The 24732-nt window shown below is 35.5% G+C and overlaps 1 protein-coding gene across 1 annotated transcript in view; it reads right to left on the bottom strand.

Moving 5' to 3' along the window:
• Positions 1 to 21800, bottom strand: part of Usp15 (ubiquitin specific peptidase 15) — a gene marked incomplete at its 5' end in the record, with an annotated part of 93009 nt that extends 71209 nt beyond the window's left edge. The window contains 5 exon segments of the mRNA XM_013520992.1: positions 4296 to 4357; positions 7363 to 7508; positions 13124 to 13250; positions 15867 to 15997; positions 21673 to 21800. Coding sequence (XP_013376446.1) covers positions 4296 to 4357; positions 7363 to 7508; positions 13124 to 13250; positions 15867 to 15997; positions 21673 to 21800 — 594 coding nt within the window.
• Positions 21801 to 24732: the final 2932 nt, after the last annotated feature.

Raw genomic sequence — 24732 nt, 5'->3', positions numbered from 1 at the left:
GGCCAACCCCATTGGATGAAATATGAGCTTATTGGAAATGAGCAACACCCAGATCCACTGAATCGGAAGTGCTGGGGATGGGGCCCAGGAAACTCTGTTTTACTGTACTATAGGTGATTCCTCTATCGCCTTACTACAACTTTGTTTTTCCTTAACTTGTGACACTTTAGTTAAGATAATGGCTGTGTGCTACACGGTATGCATAACAGACGCAACCCAGGTTAGTGATGTTTATTAGAACTACCTCACACCTTCTGAGGGCCAGGAGTTTTCTTCTAATAGATATCACAATTTCTTAAAGAGTATTTTTAGAAGCTACATCTTGAAGCTTCATATTAAAAACAAAAATTACATTCTCTCTGCTGGTACTGAAACTACTTGTTACACATACTTACACGACTTCAATGAATACACAAACAGTCCTCCTGTTTTTATTTGAACCCGACATTCATTCAGAAACAATCTGTATCCTGGCTTCAACTATATGAAATATACATTAAAGTGATATTTCCTCAAATTTTGTATTATTTCTCCTTTAATCTCTACTCTTATTTCTCTCCTTTTTCTGTACTACGTGACTGTGCTTTTTCTGTATTAAGTGACTTTTTATGTAATGTGTTCTGTTACATAAACACAAAAAAAGTACTGAATTCTAAATCCCACTGACTACTCATGACGGGTATTTAGTTAGGCCGTACCCAATTTTCTCCTACTGCAAACCACACAGCACGAAGACTACATTGCCCTCAGGACACACAAAGACTTCTTCTGAGTACTGGGTGGGAAGGGTTAAGAACGCCTAATTTAAATAAATAGTGACAAATTTAGAGAAGCTGGCAATATCAGCTATGCATCCATCACCCATATGTAGGGTTTCTACATCCTGCTCAACACATTATCAGCAATGTTTTAAATTTTCATTTTTTCTGATTATATGAGTTTATAAATTTCCCCACCTGCCTGTCAGCACTTAATCTTATTTAGACTATTCATACCTTTTGTCTAATTTTTAAAGCTACACAATTTGTTTTTCTGTTAATTTATAATTGTTTTTATATATTGTAATTATTCCCTTTTAAGTTTTAATATACCAAAATTCCTATTCGTTTTTAACTTTGTGTACTGTTCTTTCAACAAATATCTTTAACTTTTATATAATCAAATCAAATTTTCACGTGTTCTATGATCTTTATGATACAGACATTCTACAAAATTTCTTCTATTACCTTTAAAGCTTTACATTTCTTATTTGGGTCCTTACGTAACTCTAGAGTAAACTTTTATCTCCAAAAATCTAATTATTCTAATAAAGCCTTAGCATTTATCTGCTTTAAACAACTTCACTGCCCCGTGGTACATATCATCAGCTATCACAGTATCCAATACACATTTCTATCTGAGCTCACTAGTTTACTTTAGTCTATACGCCCTTTTGTTCTGGTAGCATATTAATGTTTTTATTACTATAGCTCTGTAGGAATTCTCAATATCCAGTAGATCAATTATTTCTTCTTTCCTCCACTTTGTCAAATCTGACTTAACCCCATATTGGTCTAATTTAAGAATGAATTTGTCACCTTCTGCCCCCAAAAATACAATTTTGCAGGGGAAACTGATACAATGGATTTTTTTTTTTTTTTGGTCTTTTTGAGACAGGGTTTCGCTATGCGGTTTAGGCTGGCATTGAGCTCACTCTGTAGCCCAGGCTGGCCTCAAACTTGCTACAATCCTCCTGCCTCAGCCTCCAGAGTGCTGGGATTACAGGTGTGCGCCACCAAGCTTGGCCTGACAGAATGGATTTAGAGAATATAGGCATTACTACATTAGCTATCTGCTATGTGCCCTTCTGTATCATAATAAAATTAGAATTTTTCCCGTGAAGGTTTTACTCATGCTCCGGTTAGGTCCCATTAGGTAATTTTCTAGGTGGCTTACTATGGAGTACACAGCCACAGTCAGAAACCTGTAGCTCGCAGGCCGGGTCCAAGTGTTTGGCCTGCTTATCACTCGTGTGTCAATGAGCACAGCCACACCCACTTGCTCCGTAATTTCTACGGCGCTTTCACGCTGCATTACAGAGACTATGGCCCACAAAATGTTTATGTGCTCCTCTATGAAGAGAGACTGTTGACCTGATTGTTTTTACTTTTCATGTTGATGACTATATTATATTATATGCAGATGATGAATTCTATCTCTTATCTTATACACTCAGATTGTGTTAAAAATTTTGCAATAAAATGCATTATATTTTACTCCAGAAGCTGGGTATAGAAGCTTTATCAAGTGAAGAAAACTGTCTTTTAGTCTTCTGAGTCTTTTTAAATACATATATGCAAATATCAAAATTTTTAAAATATTCTCTTAAGCTAACATTTGGCAATATGAGACCTACTGCTATAAAGCATTTCTTCTATTTTATAGTGAATGTACACTTTTATGCTTTCATATTTGGGGTGCTTCTTAAACTAACAGATTTAGCAGACAATACGACTTTTAATTGTACTGCATATTTCTAACGCTGTACTTTCTTTTAAAAAAATTTTCATTTTTGATGCCAGGAATCGAATTCGGGACCTTGTACTTGCCAGGCAGGCACTTGTGCCGCTGGGCCATATCCCTGGATCCAAACAGGTTTTTTTAAAAACTAACATTGTACTTTTATTCACCAATATACACTGCATGTGTATGATGTGTTAGGAATTATATAAGTAATTGTTTTTTTCTTTTACCCAAAGCAGGTATTATAGTTGTTTGAGAAAATAAAAATGGTATTGGGTCTGGTATGGTGATGTATGCCTAGAGTCCCATCTACTTGGGGGATTGAGGCAGGGGGATCAAGCAAGCCCAGGAGTCTGAAGCCAGCCCAAGCAACACAGTGAGACCTCATCTCAGGTAGGTAGGTAGGTAGGTAGGTAGATACATAGATAGGCAAGCAGGCAGGCAGGCAGACAGACAGACAGGATTAGTAGATAGAGGACAAGATAACAGAAATATTCTGGTGAAAATCAGTAATTTTATGTAGAAAAGATTCTTGATCCTTGGAACTCATTGTATTTTTATATTAAGCAATAGGTAACGTTATAATTTCAAAAATTATTTAAACATATGGGAAGTATACAGCATTCTAAACAGAAGTTTAAAAAAAAAAAGTAGTTCTGACCTAAAGACTTGAATATTCACCAAGAAAATATTCCTAACTTCCAAGTCTTCATCAGCTATGAAATCCACATAATTCAATCCATATGCTTTTAACATCTGTTTATTTAAAGTTCTATTTTTAAACCAAGTTCTACCCTTCTACTAGGTCCACCTAAGTAAGGGTAAAAATTATCTCTATGTAATTAACATATTTAGGTGCCTTCTGTGACAAATTTAAACAGAAAACTTCACATAGGATAAAGCTAGAGAATCACTTATTGAAGGTACATTTTAGCTTTCAGTTTTAAAGACAAGAAGCATAGTTTTTTTTAAAAAATAACTGTTATCATCTACATTATTAATTAAAATGATTATTTAAAATATTTCAAAACACTTTTATAAGCCCTCATCAAAAATTCAATATTCCAAAGCTTTGTGACCTTTAGATTTTTTTCACAATTCATTTGACAGCAACCTAATTTGAACTGATCTGAGGTTCCTTAGCGTTTCCCTTTCTCTTACTTGGCTGTGTATTTCCCGAAGCAGTATTATTAATGTATCTGATTACAGATCAGCCTTGCAGCCTCCACAGACTGACAGGACGCATGCACCATACCATTCAACACAACTATCATGAAGTGTGTTTGGGAATGAAGTGTGGATCTGACAGCTCTAAAACTCTACAAGATGCGTATTTCCCCTCTATTTACCACGTAAAGCAACTCTTAATAATCCAGATACTACCTGCTTTTATATTCTAAAAAATTTATTTAAATACAAAAAAATTACTTCCACATCAGATGCATTTCTTAAAGACTTCCTTCACAGGTGCTTTAAATAAAAAATCATAGAAATACTTCCAAAAAAATGAAACAAAATGTTTAGTGATTTGACTACAACAATGCACTTTCTCATTGATAACGTTTACTTGCACTATACCTTATTCTAAAAGACCTGAAGTGGAAGCTTTTCAAGTTGTTACACACCGCATTAGTTTAAGTATGAAGTCAGGTAACTTCTCTGAGAATACACGCTGCACCATGAAGAATGCGCACACTTGCAGTACTCGTTTAGGTTCCTCTGTCACTCTGGATTTCTACCTCAAGTCAAAAGCTTTAACACCATGCAATAGCCACGGAAGTGGGAGCACTTACTTCGGAGCAGAAGGACCCCTGGGCCACGTTCCATCTTCATTTTTCTGTTCTATCACTAACACCTGCAAATATAACACAATAAAGGGTGTTTTTCAAAGTAATTCTGTGATTATTACAAGACAAAAGAGCAAGTGAAGCGGTAACTGCATTTTGTTTCCGAAGCTGGGCAAAAGACACAAGAAGACTTCAAATGGAGGTAGTCAGCTGTGACAGTGAGCAGGTCAGAAGGTTAAACAGACCCATCAGTTTTATAACTTCAAAAAAGTCTAAAGCAAGTAAAAGACTGTTCAGTTCCCCAAGTCTGAGGGAAATGTTTCTATTTGTATCGGCAGCCTGTGACACAGGACTGCGCAAACAGACGCTTAATCAGCAGTTAGCTTGGTAAAACACTTAACCCTCCTGCATCTTCCAGAATAAAGAGAAGCCTTCTAGTTTTTGCTATGGATCATTGCTTCCATTTCTAATCACTGTTACAATATAGTTTTTTAAAAAGATTGGTAACATAGAATTTGGTAATTTACAACTTCTGAGGAAGGCTTTGCTTTATTGCAGTTCGTACCTATAGCGACACATAAACTATATACATGCACACACATGAACGTTGCAATTTGAAACACTTAAACCATTTACAGAAAAGAACTTTTAGCTACAGAAAACAACATCTTGGTTTGTAACCCACGCTTATATTTGAAATTCCGTATTTTTGCAGTCTTGAATTATAATGTTAAAAGCCCATTAGGAAAGTTAAAATTCACTCCTTTATTCAAATGTATCATTTTTTCAAATATATCATTTTCTGAATAAAATTTTACTTGTATTTACAACTGCACTTCAAGTTGAAAATAATGTTAGAAAATTTTCTAAATTTAAATTAAGACACAAAAGTGAGAGAAAGTCTTCCATTTTGGGAGGCAAATGCTTCAATAATATCTTTTTCTTGATTTCTAATGAGGGTTACTTTTATTTTTTTAAACAGTGCAACATAGCATTTACTTTAGTCAGAAAAAAACTGGTATAAAATCTGAACACTTAATGCGTATTCTCTGAAACATTCCTATCCCAAAGATCAAAAGATCGCTGGAGATATTTAATCTTTAACTAGTTTATTCTCTTATTTTCAGTCTGCTACATTATTACCTATCAAGAACATCAAATTATTTAATTTCTCTAACCCTCAATTTTGTTTTGTTTTGCAGTACAGAGGGTCGAACTGAGGGCCTCACACCTGCTAGGCGAGTGCTCTAGTGCTGAGCTACACCCGCAGTCCTCTTCTACGTTATCCTGAGACGGGACGTTAGTAAGCCGCCCAATCTGGTCTCAAGCTTGTGATCCTTTCCCTCAGCTTCAAACTACGAGCTGGGGGAGAGGTGTATGTGCCGTGAGCCTGGCTAAGCCTCAGTGTGCTAACGTACGTGGGCAGGGAGGACAGTCCACTGTGTAGGATCACTGGATTTAAAGCAAACGTCTATATAACTTCAAATTTTACTCAACAACCTCAAGTTCTAGTGGATGGTACCTAAGGAGAGAGGCTTATGTGTAGTGGAAAACAGAAAGAGAGGCTGCCTAGTTAGGGGTGTGCCGGCTCACTGCTGAAATTCCAAGGGCCTCACTTCTGCTTCAGTTAGGTACCTCTTTTAAGTGTAATCCTAAAAACCAGTTTTTTTAATAGTCAAGTACAACACTTGATATGTACTAGACATTCACTAAAAACTAATTTCTCTCCATTTCTTTGGATTTTTTCATAACTTAGTTTAGTATCAATATGATGTTAATAATAAGCTTTAAATAAAATGGAACAAAACAAAAACTTCCATACACTGACTGGATCATCAGACATTCTGTTAGGTACTAAAAATTAAACAAAACAAAATAAAACAAAAAACCCACACTGTTTAGCCGAAACAAGAATCTTATAGTCAAACTAAGTATAATACACAAACAAGTAAAGTATATAAAGAATAATCAGAGGACATACTCATACGTCAGTACGGGAGTAAAGGCAGTAATCTTTCCTAAAAGCAGAAAAAACCAGTGGACACTGAGGAAAAGAGGAAAGGCTGAAGAGACGGTGGCACACCTGGATGAGACTCCGGAGGAGGAACACTGATCCAGCCTCCACCTGATGAGACGGGATGGGTAATGTGAACATCTGGATGTTTCGAAGAAGTTTCTGCTGCACGGGTGCGGGGATTGGGAGTAAGAGCACATCAGGCAGATGAATGATGCCAAAGCAGTGCTGTGGAACTGCAAAGTGCACACGGAGAACTACAGTGCAGCTCTGCTCAGGCCTGCTAGAGCGTAAGCCACAAGACAAGAACAAACTAAAGATGCTGGAAGACTCTGCGGGAGGGGAAACCGTGACTTGCAGGTCACGGCCTGGATTTTAAGGAGCCAGGAAAGAGGTGGAAAAAATCAGGTTTATACTTTAAAATGAATATTTTGGCACAAATAAGACTAAGCAGACACATGAGAGATTGGAGAACTGAAGGATAGGGGTTGAGAACGTAACAGATTAATTGAAGAGACATTTAGAAGGTAGAACTTGTTCCTGATTTTAACTGAACATCTTCATTTCTCAATTCACTCATTTCTTTGGAGTCTATCACACCGACAGACCAACTGGGATTTAATATACGCCCTCGGGGGCAGGCGGAGTCCACTTAGCCTAACGCCCGCTGGAAAAGTACTCCACAACCATTCCCTTTGTTTACATACCGTCTGCGGCTGGTTTCCATGCTACTACAGTGGCAGGCACAGTTACAACAGAGGCTTCAGGCGTGCGGAAAGGAAAGTATGTATCATGTTGTCCTTCTTCTGCAGTCTGCAAACTCGTAATACTACATTTTGTTTTACATTGAAAATAATTTTTTCTTAAAAAGTACATTATTTTTCAAGCTCAATGAGGAAATCAGAAACTACTGTCACTGAGCAGCAGGGCTAGAGAATGAGTTAGAGGAAGCCAGAGACAGGAGAACCCACTATGTACTGAAGGACAGTCATTAAAGTCTGAGAGTCACAGCAGCTTCACGTGCAATATGCTTGAAAGAAACTTATTGCTAAACAATACCTGTCCTTGGTATAAGCCAGCATCCTGAATGGTGCTGTCTGGTTTATTCAGTGGTTCAAATGTATTACTCATGTATTTATTCCACAATCTGGTCTCCTTCTCATCAGGAATATTGAAGATCTTTCTTATTTCCTTTTCAATTGTATCTAGATTTAAGGAGGAAAGATATATAAATACAAAATTTTAGAAATAAACCACCAAGAGAGAAATGTTTACCAGAGTAAAAATTCTGAATTTAAAATACGGATGGAATAGCAAGAATAGATGAATATGCAAAAATTCATTAAAAACAAACAAAAATAGTTTTTAAAGATCAGCTGTGTTTTTAAAGGTAAATAATAAGTAACTGACAGATACTTACTTGGAGAATTTAAGACCTCAAAAGGTAAGTACTCAATTGCATTACACTAAAATACAATGTCAGGATGAACTTTAGCTTTGAACATATTATAAAATTAATATATTTGCTGAGAATGTAATAGGATTTACAAATTAAAGTATGATTAAATGATGCTACAGATGGAAAATATTGTATTTATAATATAACCAGTTCAAGAATAATTTATAGTAAACAATGTATAGTTTTGAACAACTAATTAGAATACATGGACAAATGAAAAAAACAGTGCCTGGTCTGATGTCTGTATTAGTCAAAATTTCTTATATTCAAGGTAAAACTATATTTTCTAAGTCAATTATTTAAGCTTTATTTCTAAATCAAATTATGTAGTGCAAAAGGTTCTTTTTAAAAATATAAGTAGCTTAACTGATATAAAATTAGACACAGGATTATTTATGTATTTGAGAGTGCAAATGTAATTAAGTTTTGGTATCTACAGTTAAAAAAATTTTACATATTACAAATAAATATTAGATAACACAACACAATCATATCTAATTCTAGTCAATATCTTACCTAACAGACTCAAGGAAATTATAAACAAAATACTTCATGATGTATGAAGAAATATAAAATACTTTTAAATGTGAGAACACTTGAGTTTGTTATGGGAAAAGTATTATTTATAAAATATCAAATAATGTGTTCTCTGAAGAAATTTAAAATGATATACTTGTTGTACACAAATTTAACCTAATGTTTAGTCTCATGTTCTGTTTATATACTACTTTGCAGTTAAATTCTGTAATATTCTTATCATCAGCTAGATTTTGATTAGGGCATTAAATTAGTAGTACGTCCGACAGCATACAGCAAAAATTAAAGCACATTAACCAGGACATTCACGTAAGGTAAGCTGTCAGTGTTGCTTTCTATCTCAGCAGGGTTATGTTTTTGTTGTTGTTCTTTTTATTATAGTAGAACACAAATACAGAAAAACATTTCATCAATATATTGTGGTAAGTTGCTAACATGGACACACCATGTAAATAGCACCACAGACCAAGGAACTGACTATTCCCGAGGAAGTAGGGGCGAGGCGGAAGCCAAAGAGGGGAGTTGTTTTTGACTTTCTACAAAAATGAATAATTTTTCCTGATTCAGAAATAGTTTTTGCTCACATCAAAAGTGCATAAAGCATTGGTAGTGTAAATAAAATTTCTACCAAGAAATACTCAGTTACCATTCTGTTATTTCTTCTACACATATTTTCTAATAAGTCACATAGATATGTATGTAAATAACATGGTATATACATATATATGTATGGAAATTTCATTTTCATTCAAATTTGAAATTGTTCTCTGAAGAAGAACATTACAGGCTGAAGAAACAGCAATACAAAGGCTTTGAGGTGGGGATATAATTGGCATATTTTAGACTAGCACGGCACATCAATGTGGTGTAAGTATAAGTTAAGACGTGAGACCATAAAGGTACTTTTGTAGGATTATGTAGAATTTATGAGCTAGCGCAGTACTCTAATTTTATTCTGAGTGAAGGGGAATCCCCTGAGGAGCTAGGACACAAGTGACTGGCACCGTAAGCGTTCACCTTCGTGGCTAATGCAGAACAGACTATGAGTAGAGGGCTAAGGACAAGCGATGAGGTCCTGTAGCAATTCAAACAGGTGGCAGAAGCGGAAGCGGTGTTCAGTGTCAGAACAGGTTCAAAAGAAACTGCGAAGGAGACAGGCTGCTAGATCACAAGTAGGGTGAGAAATAAAGGTACCAGAATGATACCAAGTTCTCTGGCGTAAGCAACTGGAAGAAGTAGCGTTACTGAGATGGGTAAGGATGACAGGGCAGCGGGTCTGGGTGGTAATTATCCTGGCATGCTTACACATGTTCAAGTGAAGGCACTGCATGGTTCAACCTGGAATTAGGGTTAGTTCTGGGTAGGGCACAGCAATTTAAAAGACATCAACATTAAAGAGAATATTTAAAGCCAGGAGAAAAGACGAAATCATCAAGAAAAGACAGAAGACCCAAGGCCTGAACATGGAGATCCTAATGTTCTGAGACCACCAAAATAAAGAGTACCTTACGGAGAACTCTGACAAGGAAGAGCCAGTGAGAAACGGGGCCCAGGGAGCCACTTGAGAGAGAAGCATTTCTAGACAGGAAAGTGATTTACTGTGTTAAATTCTGCTGGCAAGATGAGAAAATGAAAGACTCCTAAATTACTACTGGACTTGGCAGTGGGGAGGTCATCAGAGACCGGAAAAGGGGCATCACGGGATGGCAGCACCGAGGTACGCGGCACAAGACAGGATGGGAGCAGACTGGGAAGCAAGCTGCAGGGACTCCGACTGGCAAGTGCAGTACCAGACGGCAGGCTAGGACAGAGCGGTGGGCACTGGTGGTGCAGACCATTGCAAGGGACTGAAAGTATTTGTTTCTTTTCCATATATGAATCTAACCCATTTAGCCAGTTAATGAAAAGCATATAGAAGTAGAAAAACATTAGTAAGATAGTAAAAATAAAATTATATAGAAAATATTTCTAGTAGGGTTAGTGAAAATGTCAACCACTTTTATTAATAAAGTTTATAAACAAAACGTTTTTCAAGAACTTTTAGAACAAAAACTGTTTCAGTGGTTAGGCTTCAAAAAATAAAACTGAATTTTATTTGTCTTACTGGAACATGGTCAATACCAAAATGTTAATTTAGGGAATAAAATATTCAAAGACAAGCACCTTTGCTCTGATATGGCATATTATTTGGTTCCTGCCTAAGGCTACTGTCATTTTTACTATAAGGTAGTAAAATGTAACAGTACTAGCACCAAAAATAACATCTTATTAACTTAGTAATAACAAAACCAGGAATTTCTATTTTCTAATTGTTTATATAATAATTTATGTAGCTATATTTTATGGGCATAGATTTTTGAACATTTTAAATCAAGGTTTACAAAACAACTACAATGAGAAACATCTATCTTTAGTTCTTAGAATTTGAAACAAATGCTTTGTTTCAAAACTCACATCGTTCAGAAAAACAAATTAATCCAACTAATAACTAAAATTAATACTACTTTAGCATGCATGAACTGTGCAAGGGAGAAGTTAAGAGATAAGATTCTGGAACAGAAGAGCCCTGGATGTGGAATTAACATGTTAGGTCCCCCATTTGCACCAAGGTGAACTGAGGTAGACTGTAAATCTAAGCTTCATCATCTATGTGACCAAAGGGTTATTGAGATTCAAATAAGAGCATTTGTGTAAAGTGCTTAAAATATACTAAATGTTCAATAACCACTGAATTGTTCGATAACTATAACCATGAAGCCTCTATAACTTCGTTCATTTTAATTTTTGCAAAATCTTTTGCTTACAAAGTAAAATTCTCAAGCAAGAATGGTGGCACATACCTATAATCCTAGCACTCAGGAGGCTGAGGCAGGAAGACTGCCACAAGTTTGAGGTCAGCCTGGATTACACACTGAGTTCAAGGCCAGCCTGAACTACAAAGTACTCTCATATAAACTTTTAAAACTTACAGCAAGAAATCGTAACTCAATAGACATACATAGCAAATGATATTTTGTACTGCTATTTTCTATTAAACTCTCTTTAATCCTCAAAACTGTTTAATCAGTCATGAGGTAACAACCCAGTTTGAAAAACACTGATTAGTAAAAATTTGTAGTTATACAAAAAATTCAGTTCCTATACAATTTTAAGGTATATATTCAATGCATGTAGTACTTAAAAGAGAATATTTAAACTATGTTAACTAAAATCTATGCTAGATCACCAACTTTTTACAGCAGAATCCTTATAAATTACATTTCTCCTCAACAAATTCCTACTTGATACTTAAGATGAAAACGCCAGTATACTGGTTTTGAATTTCAAAAAAAAAATAGTTGCTGATATACATGCATATATATTTTATATATGTGTGTGTGTGTCTTATTAAAATGAGATAAAAAGAAAAGAAAATATCAAACCTTAAAAATAACTAGAAAATGTCATCAACTATTTTATGAGGTTGCTTCTCACTTATATTCCAACCAGCTACAAATCTCACAGATTAGTCTTTGAATTAATTTTAACAAACTAATCTTGTTAGATTTGAAGATTCTCAGTATACACATTATCAATACAATTTTCATACACTGAAAATTTCCAGCTTTTAAAAAGTATGTACTGGTGTTTTACTTTCTTACATATGTTAAAAAATCTGAAAATCCAATATAAAGCAATTTGTCCATAATAACAATTACAATGAAATGACATTTGTACACAGAAATCCTAACTCTTTAAACATCAATTTAAGATGACACCGCACAAGTTTACTGAAATTGAACCTTGAACTTATACATCTCCTAGCAAAATAAAGACAGAAAATAAAAAGATAATAACATAGTATTTTATTTGGAGAAAATATTAGGATTAATCAAGCATAAGGTTTTTCAAAGATGGAACAGTTTAATAAAAAATACAGACTGAAAGAAGTTTTCTGCTGTGAAATGGGTAAGTGGTAAACGCTAAATGTACTTGTGAAATTCAGAAATATTTTCATTTACATTTAATCACAGTGCTCTTAATAACTGAATCAGATAAGAATCTTACACAATACTGTCATTCATAAATTTATTAATCTTTCTTCCACGCTGAATTCTGGATGTTATGTGACCTTCTTCAATATCCATGTGCATTTTCCAAGATTAACTTTATTTTATAAAAATTGTACTTGAAATTAATTATCTTACATATTATTTATTTTGATTTGTGTTTAACAAAAGTACTCTAATTTTTATTGTAATTTTAAAACCTGTTTAATACATTCTTAATTTTAACCTAAAACATGCTTTCAAAAGGAATACAAATATGTATTTTTAAAATATGCATATTATATAAAGCTGCAGAGGCAATTAGGTCCACTGATATTTGAGACTATGATTCTCTAACTTATTGACAAAAAAAAAAAACACAATGTGTCATGATGCAAAGTTTGCTGATTTAGCTACTTAGTTGTATTTAAAGTCCAAAACAGTAAAATCAGAGAAAAAAGAAAAAAACCAATTGCCATATTCCCCATATTCCCTGCTACTTCACTAGATTTTACTTAAGCAAATTTTTAAAGTTCTACTTTATATTTTGTTATGAACATGGCACTTATTTTTCACATACTGTACTAAATTAAAACAATGACTACTGATTTTTTAAAAAGCAAAACAGCAAAATGCTACACTTATTTAATAAATGCAAAACAGAAACAATAATTCAATTATAAGCTAACACATCAAGGTAGAGGATCTAATGTTTATAATAAAAGCTTTAATACAGTCTTTAAGCCAGTAGTATATATAAAAAAAAATGGTTGAAAACGACAAGATTTTGCATTACCTATTGTGTCAGCTTTGCTAAATCTTCGAGTTACAACATTGTTCATGTTTCCATTTTCACAGAGCTTCAATTCTGTGAGATAGACTTCTACTTTGCAGTGTTTTACAAACATACCCTGTTCAACCACCTAAAAAGTGAAATAAAGACAAATTAGTGGCATTTCATTTTCACAGTAATGTATTTATCTAAGTAGGCTTAAAAACAACTGCAGATCTCCAACGGAAGACAATTAACTACTATAACCTGTTTAACATGCAAATATAATACAGAACACTGGAAAGTTGAAATTTTTGTTTTATTTATTTATTGTTTTCTTTCTGAGACAGGGTCTCGCTATGCAGTTCAGGTTGGCCTTGAGCTCACTTTGTAGCCCACATTGGCCTCAAACTCGCAACGATCCTCCTGCCTCAGCCTCCTGAGTGCTGGGATTACAGGTGTGCGCCACCACACCCAGCTGAAAATTTTAAAGGAAGAAATGTTTGTGTATATTACAGTATTTAACAGAATATGAATAATCATGATTTAAAACAACTGACAGTTTGGAAAAGAATTCTACTGATCTAAAGACACTTGGTACCCTATAAATAATGAATATACTCAATCTTCATGATTCAACAGTTAAACCTAAAAATGATTACATATTTTTCTCTATATGTAGTATGTATAATTTATATATAAAAACATCTGATTAAACATACAGACCTCTAGCATTTAACAGTAACCCCAAACAGAACCATCCTCACAAAACTGTATGCAATGTGATATAGTAACGGCCTTATTCTCAGTCTGTATGTTAAAATCTTTTCAAATGGTAACTCCAAATTAGTGCTGCCAAAATGCTCAGCGACGGCTCCGTAACCGATATGTTAGTTTCATCTAAAATGACTTTGCCTGACCTTTACATGCGTACTTAGTAATTCTAAGAAACAAATGGACAATAAAAGCCGTTCAACATGCAAGCAATAACATATGGACAGAGAACATTTATATATTCGGGTCACCTTCTCAGTAAGTGTATTTCCTTTTGATCTTCTAAAGGTTAACTGTAGGATGTCAGTCATGAATACTGTTTCTGAAAATAGTAATCAGCCTGATATGTGATACATTAGACAAATACGGCGAGAGGGAGGCTCCAAATGGGCTGGATGTGCTCACCAGCTGACACATTACAGGCTTTTCAGACCCACCTTTCTCTTGAAGGGAAATTTGTTTCAGCTCAAAAACAGAATCATTTATCCAGGATTTACTGTATAATCCACCCGACTTTCTACACTTTGTCATACATGTTCTCTTACTCATGTTTGTTACAAATTTCTAAAAGAGGTAACACCTGCCTGTACCTCTCCTTTTGTTAACAAACCTGATTTACCTAGTCAGAAAACTAATAAATAAGTAACTAACAAGATGTGCGTTAAACCTCTTGTGCTGATTTTCTTTAAGATTAAGAAAGTAATAACTTACCAGTATTTAATTTTGTAAGATTTGTGGTTGCTATACTTAGGTAGAAAAATCTAGAAATCAAACATTCTTATCCATCAGAAATTTCAGCTCTGGGACTCAACGATCCTAAAATAACTTACGTTAAGGACATACTAATCACTGGTGGGTTGGTAACACTGAGGTAAGCTGTATGCCTCATTTATGCACCAGGAAATAAAGGCAAATAGAACAGATAACAGAGCAGGAAAAGAAACGAGTACGATAAAATAAATAAAAAATTAAAAAAACCCTCATTATAACTTATATTGAGAAGTATATTTTTTAAATAAGTATCATTAAAAAAAATGAGGATCAACTTTCTGAATTACAAGTAGCTATTTTTCTGGAAAGAACCTGATAACCAAACTGTCATGAATTTATTATAAGATCAAAGAAAGCCAAACATCAAGATTATTTCAAAACTCACAAGATTGGGATTCAGAGTTTTTCCCTTCTCTCCAGTAACATCTTACATTACTAAGAGCATTATCATTATGACTCAGATACTACTACTATAATTATACCTTAGGACTTCCAAAGCAGTATATTAACAAGCTGTTCCTTTTTAAAAATGAGTTTGTCCTCAAACTATTTTTAAAGACCATACTAGTTTTACCAAAGCTTGAAAACTATAGTATCACAGCAAAAAAATTAAGTTTGTAAGTCAATGTTATTATGATCATGTAGATTATATATTTACATAAGGTCTCCTACCTTCATTAAAAATGTTTGCATAAAAAATAACCACTGAAATTGATGGTTATGAAAATTGTAACTACAAGAAGCTTATAAAAAACAAGGTACAGAGTTATATTTACCTGATTACTACGATCACCAGCACATACATTTGAAATAAGACAGAGAAATATTCACAAATTCTTACTCTGCAGAATTAGAGGCGACAGTTACATTGTTTAACTGAATTATAATGATGTGATAGTGCCATGAATAAAGAGCAGCAGATATAATCGGGCCCTTGTTCAAATTTAACACTGACTTATGGACACACACAGGTAGTTTCATTACTAGTAATACCACCCAATGCCTTTAGAATAGTGACTGGCGTATAACAAACCTATGTAATGTTAACTGTCGTCGTCGCTGTCACTATTATGTTATACAGTGTACAGTCACATTTTGGTTGGCTTTTTTTTTTTTTTTTTTTCAAGATAAGTGCCGGGACTTCACAGTTCTTTGACTTAAGAAGATTTTAACTATTCAGGAAATCTAGTCCTTATATGCAATCATATTTACATCCACGTACCTTTCGTGCTATTGGTTCCTGACCTTCCATCAATGTGTACCAGCTCACAAGTTTATTCCAGCCCTCGGTTGGCAACAGTATGTAATCCAACTCATCAATAAGATGCTCCTTAAGTGACTGGGCATCACCATCTACAGAAGGAAAAATACATTTGATAGGTAAGAAATAACCTCGGCATACTTTGGCTGTACCCATTAACATTACTTATACTTGTGAAAACAAGTATTTAAAATAATTCATTCTAAGAAAACAATGTCCCCTACATATTTCAAATAAACTTTGAAAGACCTTCAGCGTGCACCACCAGTCAACAAGCAGTTAGCAATACACAATGATTACGCTCATCTTGGGAACGGCCACATAAAGGCACACCTTCATCATTTCTACTTGCCCTTCCCACCCGCTGCTCCCCTTTCATCTCCAAAAAGTCTACCCTCTTTTCTATCATTTGCCTTTTATTTTGCTTTTTAAATTATTTCTGTGTTGGATTTCTCATACAAAAGAAATCGTGCCATGTGCAACCTGTGTCTCATTTATTTCACTTAGCAGTATGGTCTCAAGACGTATCTGTTTTCCTACAAATGACTCAATTTTGTCCTTTATGGCTGATTACTCCCTATATACACATACACACCACATTTGATTCATCCTTTCATCTGCTCATGGACATACAGGTCACTTGCAAAATTTGGCTGTATCATGAATGGTGCTGCTCCAAACATGGAGATAGGAGATATACAAATGTGTGTGTACATTATGTACATACACAACTATATATACAAATGTACATACACATTTATCATTATATATATGTGAAAAATGTCTTTAACTCTTTCAGAGAAACTCAGAATAGGTACAGCTAGGTCAAATGGAAAGTCTATTTTTCGCTATTAACTTTTCCTTAGAAAATCTGAAGATGTACCTGTTGACCAAGATACTTGACAGGAAAGTGTTTGTCAAATATCTTGAGCATCACAGACCCCTCACATGGTAACAGTGGCCACGGAACCCAGAAGGTTTGCTTTCCATGTCAGTTAAGACTAACTCAGAAAATTCAAATGACCAGATAGTAACTGAGCCCCAGATTAGGCTTCTCATATAACTGTGACACCGGAAATTGCTTCTAGCTCTCTGGCCTACCTTGCACAATATTTTTTAGTTTAACTAGAAATCATAAAATTAAAACCACATTTGAACAACTACCATCATTTTAGACTTGGCGAGGGATCCAGGTCTTGGGCCTTGTGGAATACTGGGATGGTTCACAAGTTGTACTACTTTTTGTTACTACAGATGAAGTTGCATGTTTTAGAATTACATATAAAAAGTGTACGTTCTCTTTTTTGGTTTCACTCATGGTATATAATTATTCTGAAACTCATCAGTGACTTTATCAACAGTCCATTTTTAATTGCTGAGTAAGATTTTCTAGATAGACATATTTCATTTTTCATCCAGGTGTCGATGGCCATTTGGGAGGCTCATAATTTTATGCTTTACAAGTAACACGGTACAAACACTCATGTATTATTTTTCACATGAATAAATTATTTAATTTCTCTTGGTTAAATAACCAGTAACTGATTAACTGGGTACTCTGGTAAATTGCACTCTACCACTGAGACATATCCCCAATCTCCTTCATTGTGGTTTTAATCTTCATTTCACTGCTACTGCTAAGGCCTAGCATGTTATCTGAACCTCTCCAAAGCTTTTTTTGAGAACTCATTAAATACGCTTATCTTCTTTGCTAAAGAGTTTGTTCAAATCTTTTACCAAGCTCTTCCTTTGGGCTTTATATTTCTTCGAAGTGGGTTTCATCCCATTGTGGTAAGGGAACACATTGTGAATGACTTGCATGTTTTAACTTTCTGGAGACAAGTATTATGGCCAAGAATATAGTCTACCTTGATAACTATTTTGCCTATATATCTGAAAAGAAATTTTATTGTTGTTTTTCAGTAGAGTGTCCTAGAAATGTTAATCAGGTTAAGCTGATTACCAGTATCATTCCATTCTTTAGGCTTTATTACTGTGAACATCTACACTCCTTCCCAGATTTGGGAAGTTTGACCATTTCTTTCCATATGCTTCCTATCTTACTGTTTTTCCTCCTTCTGGAATATCAATATTGCTCATACTCGTTCACTTGATGGTGTCCATAAATTCTTTAGGCTTTCTTTCTTTTTTACCATTCTTTTTGTTCCTCTGATTGGATAACTGCGTGATCTCACTTTATTAAGTTTACCGATTCTTCCACTTGATTATCTGCTGTTGAAGAACGCTAGAGAATTTTTCACTTATACTGTTCAGCCAAGTGTTTGGTTTCTTTATAATTTCTATCATTTGGGTGATACTTTCATTCTATCATTTGGGTGATATTTTTGTTCTGTTAATTTTCATGTTCCTGATTTTGTTGCCTATGTTTTCTTGTAACTCACTCAGTTTAAGACGATTACTCTGAATTCTCTGTCAGGCAGTTCGTAATCTTCATTTCTTTAAGGTCCATTCTGCAAATTCCCTTTGCTTGTGTCATGTTTTCCTGATTCTTTATGTTCCTTGTATCTTTACACTGGTGTTTGAGGCAGCTTAAGAAACCAGGACCCTGCCTGATCTTTACGAACTGGCTCTGACACTGAAATAACTTTCCCAATCAACTGGCTGGAGATCCTGGGAAGGCTTCTGAGAGCCTTTCATGGATGTCTTTTCTGGCCTTGGGCGCGCAGATTACAGGAATCCATTGGTTTCTATTTTTCCAGGAGCCCGTATCTCTCCTCCCCCAGTGTCTGACTGCCACACCACACGCCAGCACCCTGGAAACGCCCTCTCCTCCTCTCACTCCGTGCGGTGGTGACTTTGAAGGCTGAGCCTCCTATCTTGCAGAGCTGTGCTGGATACATCAAGTCATCTCTGCCCCTTCCTTCCTTCTTACCTGTACCTAGCAAACTACGTCAGCCCCATCAGCACCCTGGATGAGAGGGAGCAGAAATCGGTCCTTAAAGCAACGCACTGAAGGAACTGAAGGCTGCTGCACTCCTCTTCCCTGGGAAGACGGGTCTCAGGTTCTACACCTCCTTCCGATGCCGCAGGGCTCCGGCACCTGCAGCAGGCCGCTCATTCCTTTTTCTTCGTTTGCAACTTATTCTAAGGGGTGCAAACTATGCCAGATCAGTCAGGCACAGTGAAAGAAGACAGAAACCGGCCTCCCCACTACGTCAAAGGCCAAGACGGTGGATGGCGTCCCACTCCTCTCTGTCCCTCCTGGAAGGCAGGCAGTGGGTTCTAAGCCCTTTCTCAGTCTCACAAAGACTTCTGGCTATAGCAACAACCACCCCTTTCCTCTTATTAATTGCTGACAGGCAACAGAACTACCCTGGTTCCACTGAGCACTTTCTACACAGGGAAACAGGCATTGGCCCCCAGCAGAGCGGGCTGAAAAGCTGGGAAGTTCAGTGCTTGCTCTCCCCCTTTTCCTCCTAAAGGGAGACATCCTGGGCTGGGACAATTTCTCTTCAGCTAAGCGATACCAGCTTGCAGGAGAGGCTGATGTAGGTAGAACAGAACTGCTCGTCTTACTTGTTTCAGGGGATCTCAGTTTTCTGCTCATTTTGAATACTGTATATTCTTAACTGGAGCCTAGACTTCCCACAAAGGCATTCTGGTTCCTGTATCACTGCTATTGTGGGGCTACTAATAAGGGTTGGGACCTCCTATTTATCTCGATATCATCCCTCTTTACATACTTAAATTATGTCTTTAGGTACCCTCATATTCAGGGTAACTATATTCTCTTGGTGAAATGTCCCACACCATTTAGCATTATGAACCAATTCTACCTCTGTACTGTATTTTTGTTCTCCAACTGGTATTAATAGGGCTGTTCCAGTTTTCTTTTATAGTGTTAGCATAACTTTTCTAGCACATCGTAACAAATCGCGATAGTAGTTTCAAATAATACTATTTATTATCTCACAGGTCTCCGGGCCAGCAGGTCACATGGGCTCAGGTGGGTTCTGTGCTTGGGTTGTATAAGGCCAAAGTCAGGATGTCAGCTGTGCTGGGCTCTTATCTAAAGGGTCTGGGAAGGAATCTGCTCCCAGGCCTACTCAGGCTGTTGGCAGAATGTAGTGACCGCTGGCTGCAAGGGCAGTGTCCCTTTCCTAACTAGGGTAAGTCTGAGGCCTCTCCTACAGGTTGCCTACAGGAGTCTCAGATCGCCCCTTCCATCCTCAAACAAATGGTGCTATGTTTGGTCATTTTTTTATGCTTTGATTCTGACCTTCCACCAAAGAGAATTTTCCACTTTTAGGGAGTATATGTGAACAGATAAAGTTCCCTGGGATAATCTCCCTTCTGTCTTATAATCAAGGGGGTGACAACTCATCCTAGCCCGAGGTTCCATCCACTCAAAGAGGAGAGAATTATTTCAGAGTGTCATTGGGGGCTTTAGAGCTCTGCTTGCCATGCATGGCATATTTTTCCATCTTTTACTTTTAATCTATCTGTGTCTTTACAAGTAAAGAAGGTTTCTTACAACAGCGGACAGACTGACCTTTTTATCCAATCTTATAGTCTCTGTTTTTTTAACTTTTATTTTTTCTGGTTTTTTGAGACAGGGTTTCGGATGCCTGAATTCACTAAGCCCAGGATGGCCTAAAACTCACGGAAATTCTCCTGCCTCAGTCTCCTCAGTGCTAGGATTAGAGGTGTAGTCTCTATTTTAATTAGGTTGTTTATAAATAAAATGATTATCCACAGAGCTGGATTTCTTTTAAAGAGCCGGGTTTAGATCTATCATCTTGTTACTTGTTTTGTATCTGTCCCATCTGCTCTTTGTTCATTTTTTCCACTTTGTGGGTGGAGGTTTTTTTAAGATTGATACCTGTCCCTGTGCATCATACTCTCCTGTTTCCTTGAAATTCTACGAATCAGCCCCCTAGTGACCCTCATTTTGTATAATCCTCTACCTTTTCAGTAGGTAGAATCTGGGAGTAAGATGATGTATCACTTCCACGATTGTATTAGATGGCAGAAAGGTGAGTTTCCTGGCAGCAGTTGGTGGGATTCAAGACATTACAAGTATTATGTTGCTGGATGCTGGACATTAATGTATTCCTATGAGATCTTTTTGTTCTAAAATTCAGCTAAATACTTAGAAATAGTTAAATTATTTGATGCTTTCAAGTTAGCAGGGCATGAAAATGAGGGGCAAAACCATTCTCAGTAGTGTATACTGTGAATTATGAAGTTTCCACTGGACTTCTGGGAACACAAATGATTCCTCACTGTCGATAAGCCTGATGAGTATTCCCTCCAATTCTTTTGGATAGTTCTTTCCCTGCACTGGGCAGCTTCATTGCACGCATACACTGATCAGTAGTCAGTAAAAGACTCAAAGACCTCTGTGGATCTCTAGGTCTTTAGAGCTGTTTATTCCTGTTTGGTCTCTCTGGATCTGATTTTGTCTTTTCAACAAAGGGACATTGCCAGGGTCTGCGCGGGTTCTTCCTTCCTTTGCTATGTCTTGTGAAGTTTTTGACTACAGTAAGGAGAAAGTAACCAGAGGACCCACCTCCTTTGTTTTCCATTTCTCAGGGATCAACTGCTTTCTTTTTGCTCAATAACAACAGCTACTATTTTCTGCCTGACAACAACAGCTAATCATGATAGAATAATCTGAATTCATTAGGTTGAATGTATAATGCAAAGACATGTCATAAATTTAATAGTTCTCATATTACACCACTGACGTTAATACACTAAAATTTAGCACATTACTACTTGACTGAAGGAAGACAACAATGACCTTTGAGAAGTCCAGAGTTATCAATGGGCCCAGGATACACATTCTGATCTCCCATCTGGTATTTGTCCCAGCTGTCAAAGCCAACATATTTTTTCCACTGTTTGAACCAGCGACTATCTACCAAATACCTAGAAAAGAACAGAAATTGGTTAAAAAAAAAATCAAGAATGACACGAACAGCAGAAGATCTATCATTTTTTGATGTTTCATTTCATATTAAAGATCATGTCTACTTCAAAGGATTAATGAGAATAATTGTAATGTCACTTAGTTTGTAAGAAAAATATATCATTTGTATAAAGTATTATTTATTTTTGTATTACTTAGACACATAGAAATTAAAATAATCTGTAGTATACTTTACAAAGCATGCAAGCGATAAATATCCAAGAAAATACTTGTCAATTGAACAAAAATTGTCAATTGAACAAAAATTATAAGAATCATTAAAATAAGTTTAGAAATACAATGGTAAAAAAGAAATATAAAACATGGCTCCTTACTAGAAACTTACAAATATAGTATGATTATTTTACATATTTTGATTTTTGAAGGAAGCAAGATTTGTTATTAAGGGTTTGCAAAGCTGCTAAAAATAATTACTATATAGCCAAATTTCAAAAATCCTTGAAAGTACGTTTCTTTACCCACAAAATAAGAACAATGTCACTGTTTCTCTTACAATAGCAAAATCTGCTAGGGCATTTTCCTACATTTAACCAGGTTCAATTACAAACAAAATTAAAAGTAAAGGTGAATGACATGTTTAAAATTCACGTGTAATAATACAGATTTTTCAGGTGACCACCATTGCTATGTTTCTGAGATTACCACATATGGCGTTACAAGAATAAAAGCCCACAGTTCTACACGAAAACAGCAAAAGCAAAGGCATCAAACTAACAAAACCTTGTAATTCATACGAATGTTCATGAATAATTTAATTCCTTAAAGTAGGTATGCAGAATTATCTATGTATCAGTACTCCTAATCCATTGCATGGGTTATGCAACTGAAAGTTATGCAGGGTGGAATTTAACATATGTTAGAATGAAAGAACTGAGGCACAAAGTCTTTTACGGCTGCTTTCAAAAATTACACTTGGCTGAAAAACAACCACTGTCACTGTCAGTGGTAGAGTACTTTCTAGCGTGTATGAGGGCTTAAGTTCATACTCTAGCGCAATAAATAAATAAATAAATAAATAAATAAATAAATAAATAAATAACATCACTCTCTAAAAACTTTTAAGACTCTTCTTTGAGGTTTAAACCAGATACTCTGACATCTGATTTGCTTTCTCTGTAAAGAAACACCACATTTCTACTACTTTATTCCTTTGTCACTGTGCCAATTTCACAGTGTTGTAATTACTTTAATCTTGATACTGATTAGGGCAAGTTACTCCAGCCTGACATTCTTACTGCCTCAGTGATCTATGAACATCTGTTTTTTCATATGAACTTCAAAATCAGACTATCATGTTTCACAAAAAAACTACAGATTTTTATTGGAATTGTATTAAACTTTCAGATTAATTTGGAAGAACTGCCACTGTTACAATACTGAGTCTTCTGTTCTACAGATACAGCATATGTTTCCATTATTTGGGTTTTAATTAATGTCTTTCAATGAATGTTTTAACTTTTTCTTATAAAAGGTCCTACTTAATTGATTGGATTCATTCTTAGGAGCCTCAGCTTCTCTGCCATGTGAACTGTACCTTTCCAACCAATTACATTTTATAACTGTGGTTGATGCATCACATTAGGTTTTTTTAAAATTTAAATTTACTTTTTTAACTGATACATAAAAACGTTGCACATATGTATAGGAACCATGTGATATTCTGATACAAGTACATACTGTGTAATGCTTAAATCAGGGTAAACATATCTCCTGAAATATTTATCATTTCTTTGTGGAAAAAGGTTTCAAAATCCCTTCTAGCTTTTAAAATATAATGTTATCACTCTCTACAATCACTCTAGTGCCACAGCACACCACAACTTCTTCTCAACTCTGAACGATCACTTAACACACACTGACCACCCCGCCTCAACCCTCCTGCCCCACAGCCTCTGATATGCCATTCTATGCTCAGTTTCCATGAAATCAACATTTTTGGAGTCCATGTATGACGGAGATCATATGGTCCTGTCTTTCTGAAATTGGCTTATTTCACTTAACATAATGACCTGCAGGTCTACCCATGAAAATGGTAGGATTTCATCACTCCACCGTGTATGTGTACCACATTTTCTTTATCCATTTATCAGCTGATGGACACTGAGGATGTTTCCAAGAAATTATTTTTTTTTGCACCAAGCAAATGCTCTACCACTGAGCCACATCTTTAACCCAGAAATAATTATTTGAAGTAATTAATCTTATACTCACTACCTCCTGATATCTTAATAGTTTTATTTAGTTGCAGATATCTAAATAGTTTTATTTAGTTCTTTTGAACTTTTTTTTAATTTATTTTTGAGCTGGGGATTGAACCCAGGATTGCACACTTGCTAAACATGTGTCCTGATAGTGAGCCAGGGCCCCAGCTCTAGTTCCTTGAATTTTGCAATGTACAAATTCATAGTCATTAGCTATGACTTTTAAAGTAATATAGGTGAATAAACATTTGTTTTAACTTTAATAGGAAATCTAAAGTTTCACTATTAGGTAAAATAATTTGCTGTGTATTCTTGATAAATATTGCTTTAAGTTTGAGACATCCCTTTGTGTTTAACATCTGTTTCGACTACTATGAGAAAGTATGAAATGTATGAACATTTTCTATAATTAGCAAGACTTTTTCCTTTACTCTGCTGAAGAAAATTAGGGTAACTTTTCCTCTTCTATTTCTAAAAAAAGTAGTTTGTAAGAACAAAGATTATCTGTTCTTTTTTTTTTTTTTTTTTGATTTTGGGTTTGTATTTGTTGAACCCACTATTTTCTTATCTGTAATTGTACCCTCTACCCTATTAATTTGTCTGTTGTCAGTTTAATTCAGACTCCAACTACTGAATTTAAGAGAGTAAAAAAAAAGATTTTTTTTTTTTT

Source organism: Chinchilla lanigera, unplaced genomic scaffold, assembly GCF_000276665.1.
Source record: "Chinchilla lanigera isolate Chin_1 unplaced genomic scaffold, ChiLan1.0 scaffold00057, whole genome shotgun sequence".
NCBI lineage: Eukaryota > Metazoa > Chordata > Mammalia > Rodentia > Chinchillidae > Chinchilla > Chinchilla lanigera.
Note: the sequence above shows the minus strand (reverse complement) of the source record. Positions and strands in the feature narration are given on the sequence as shown.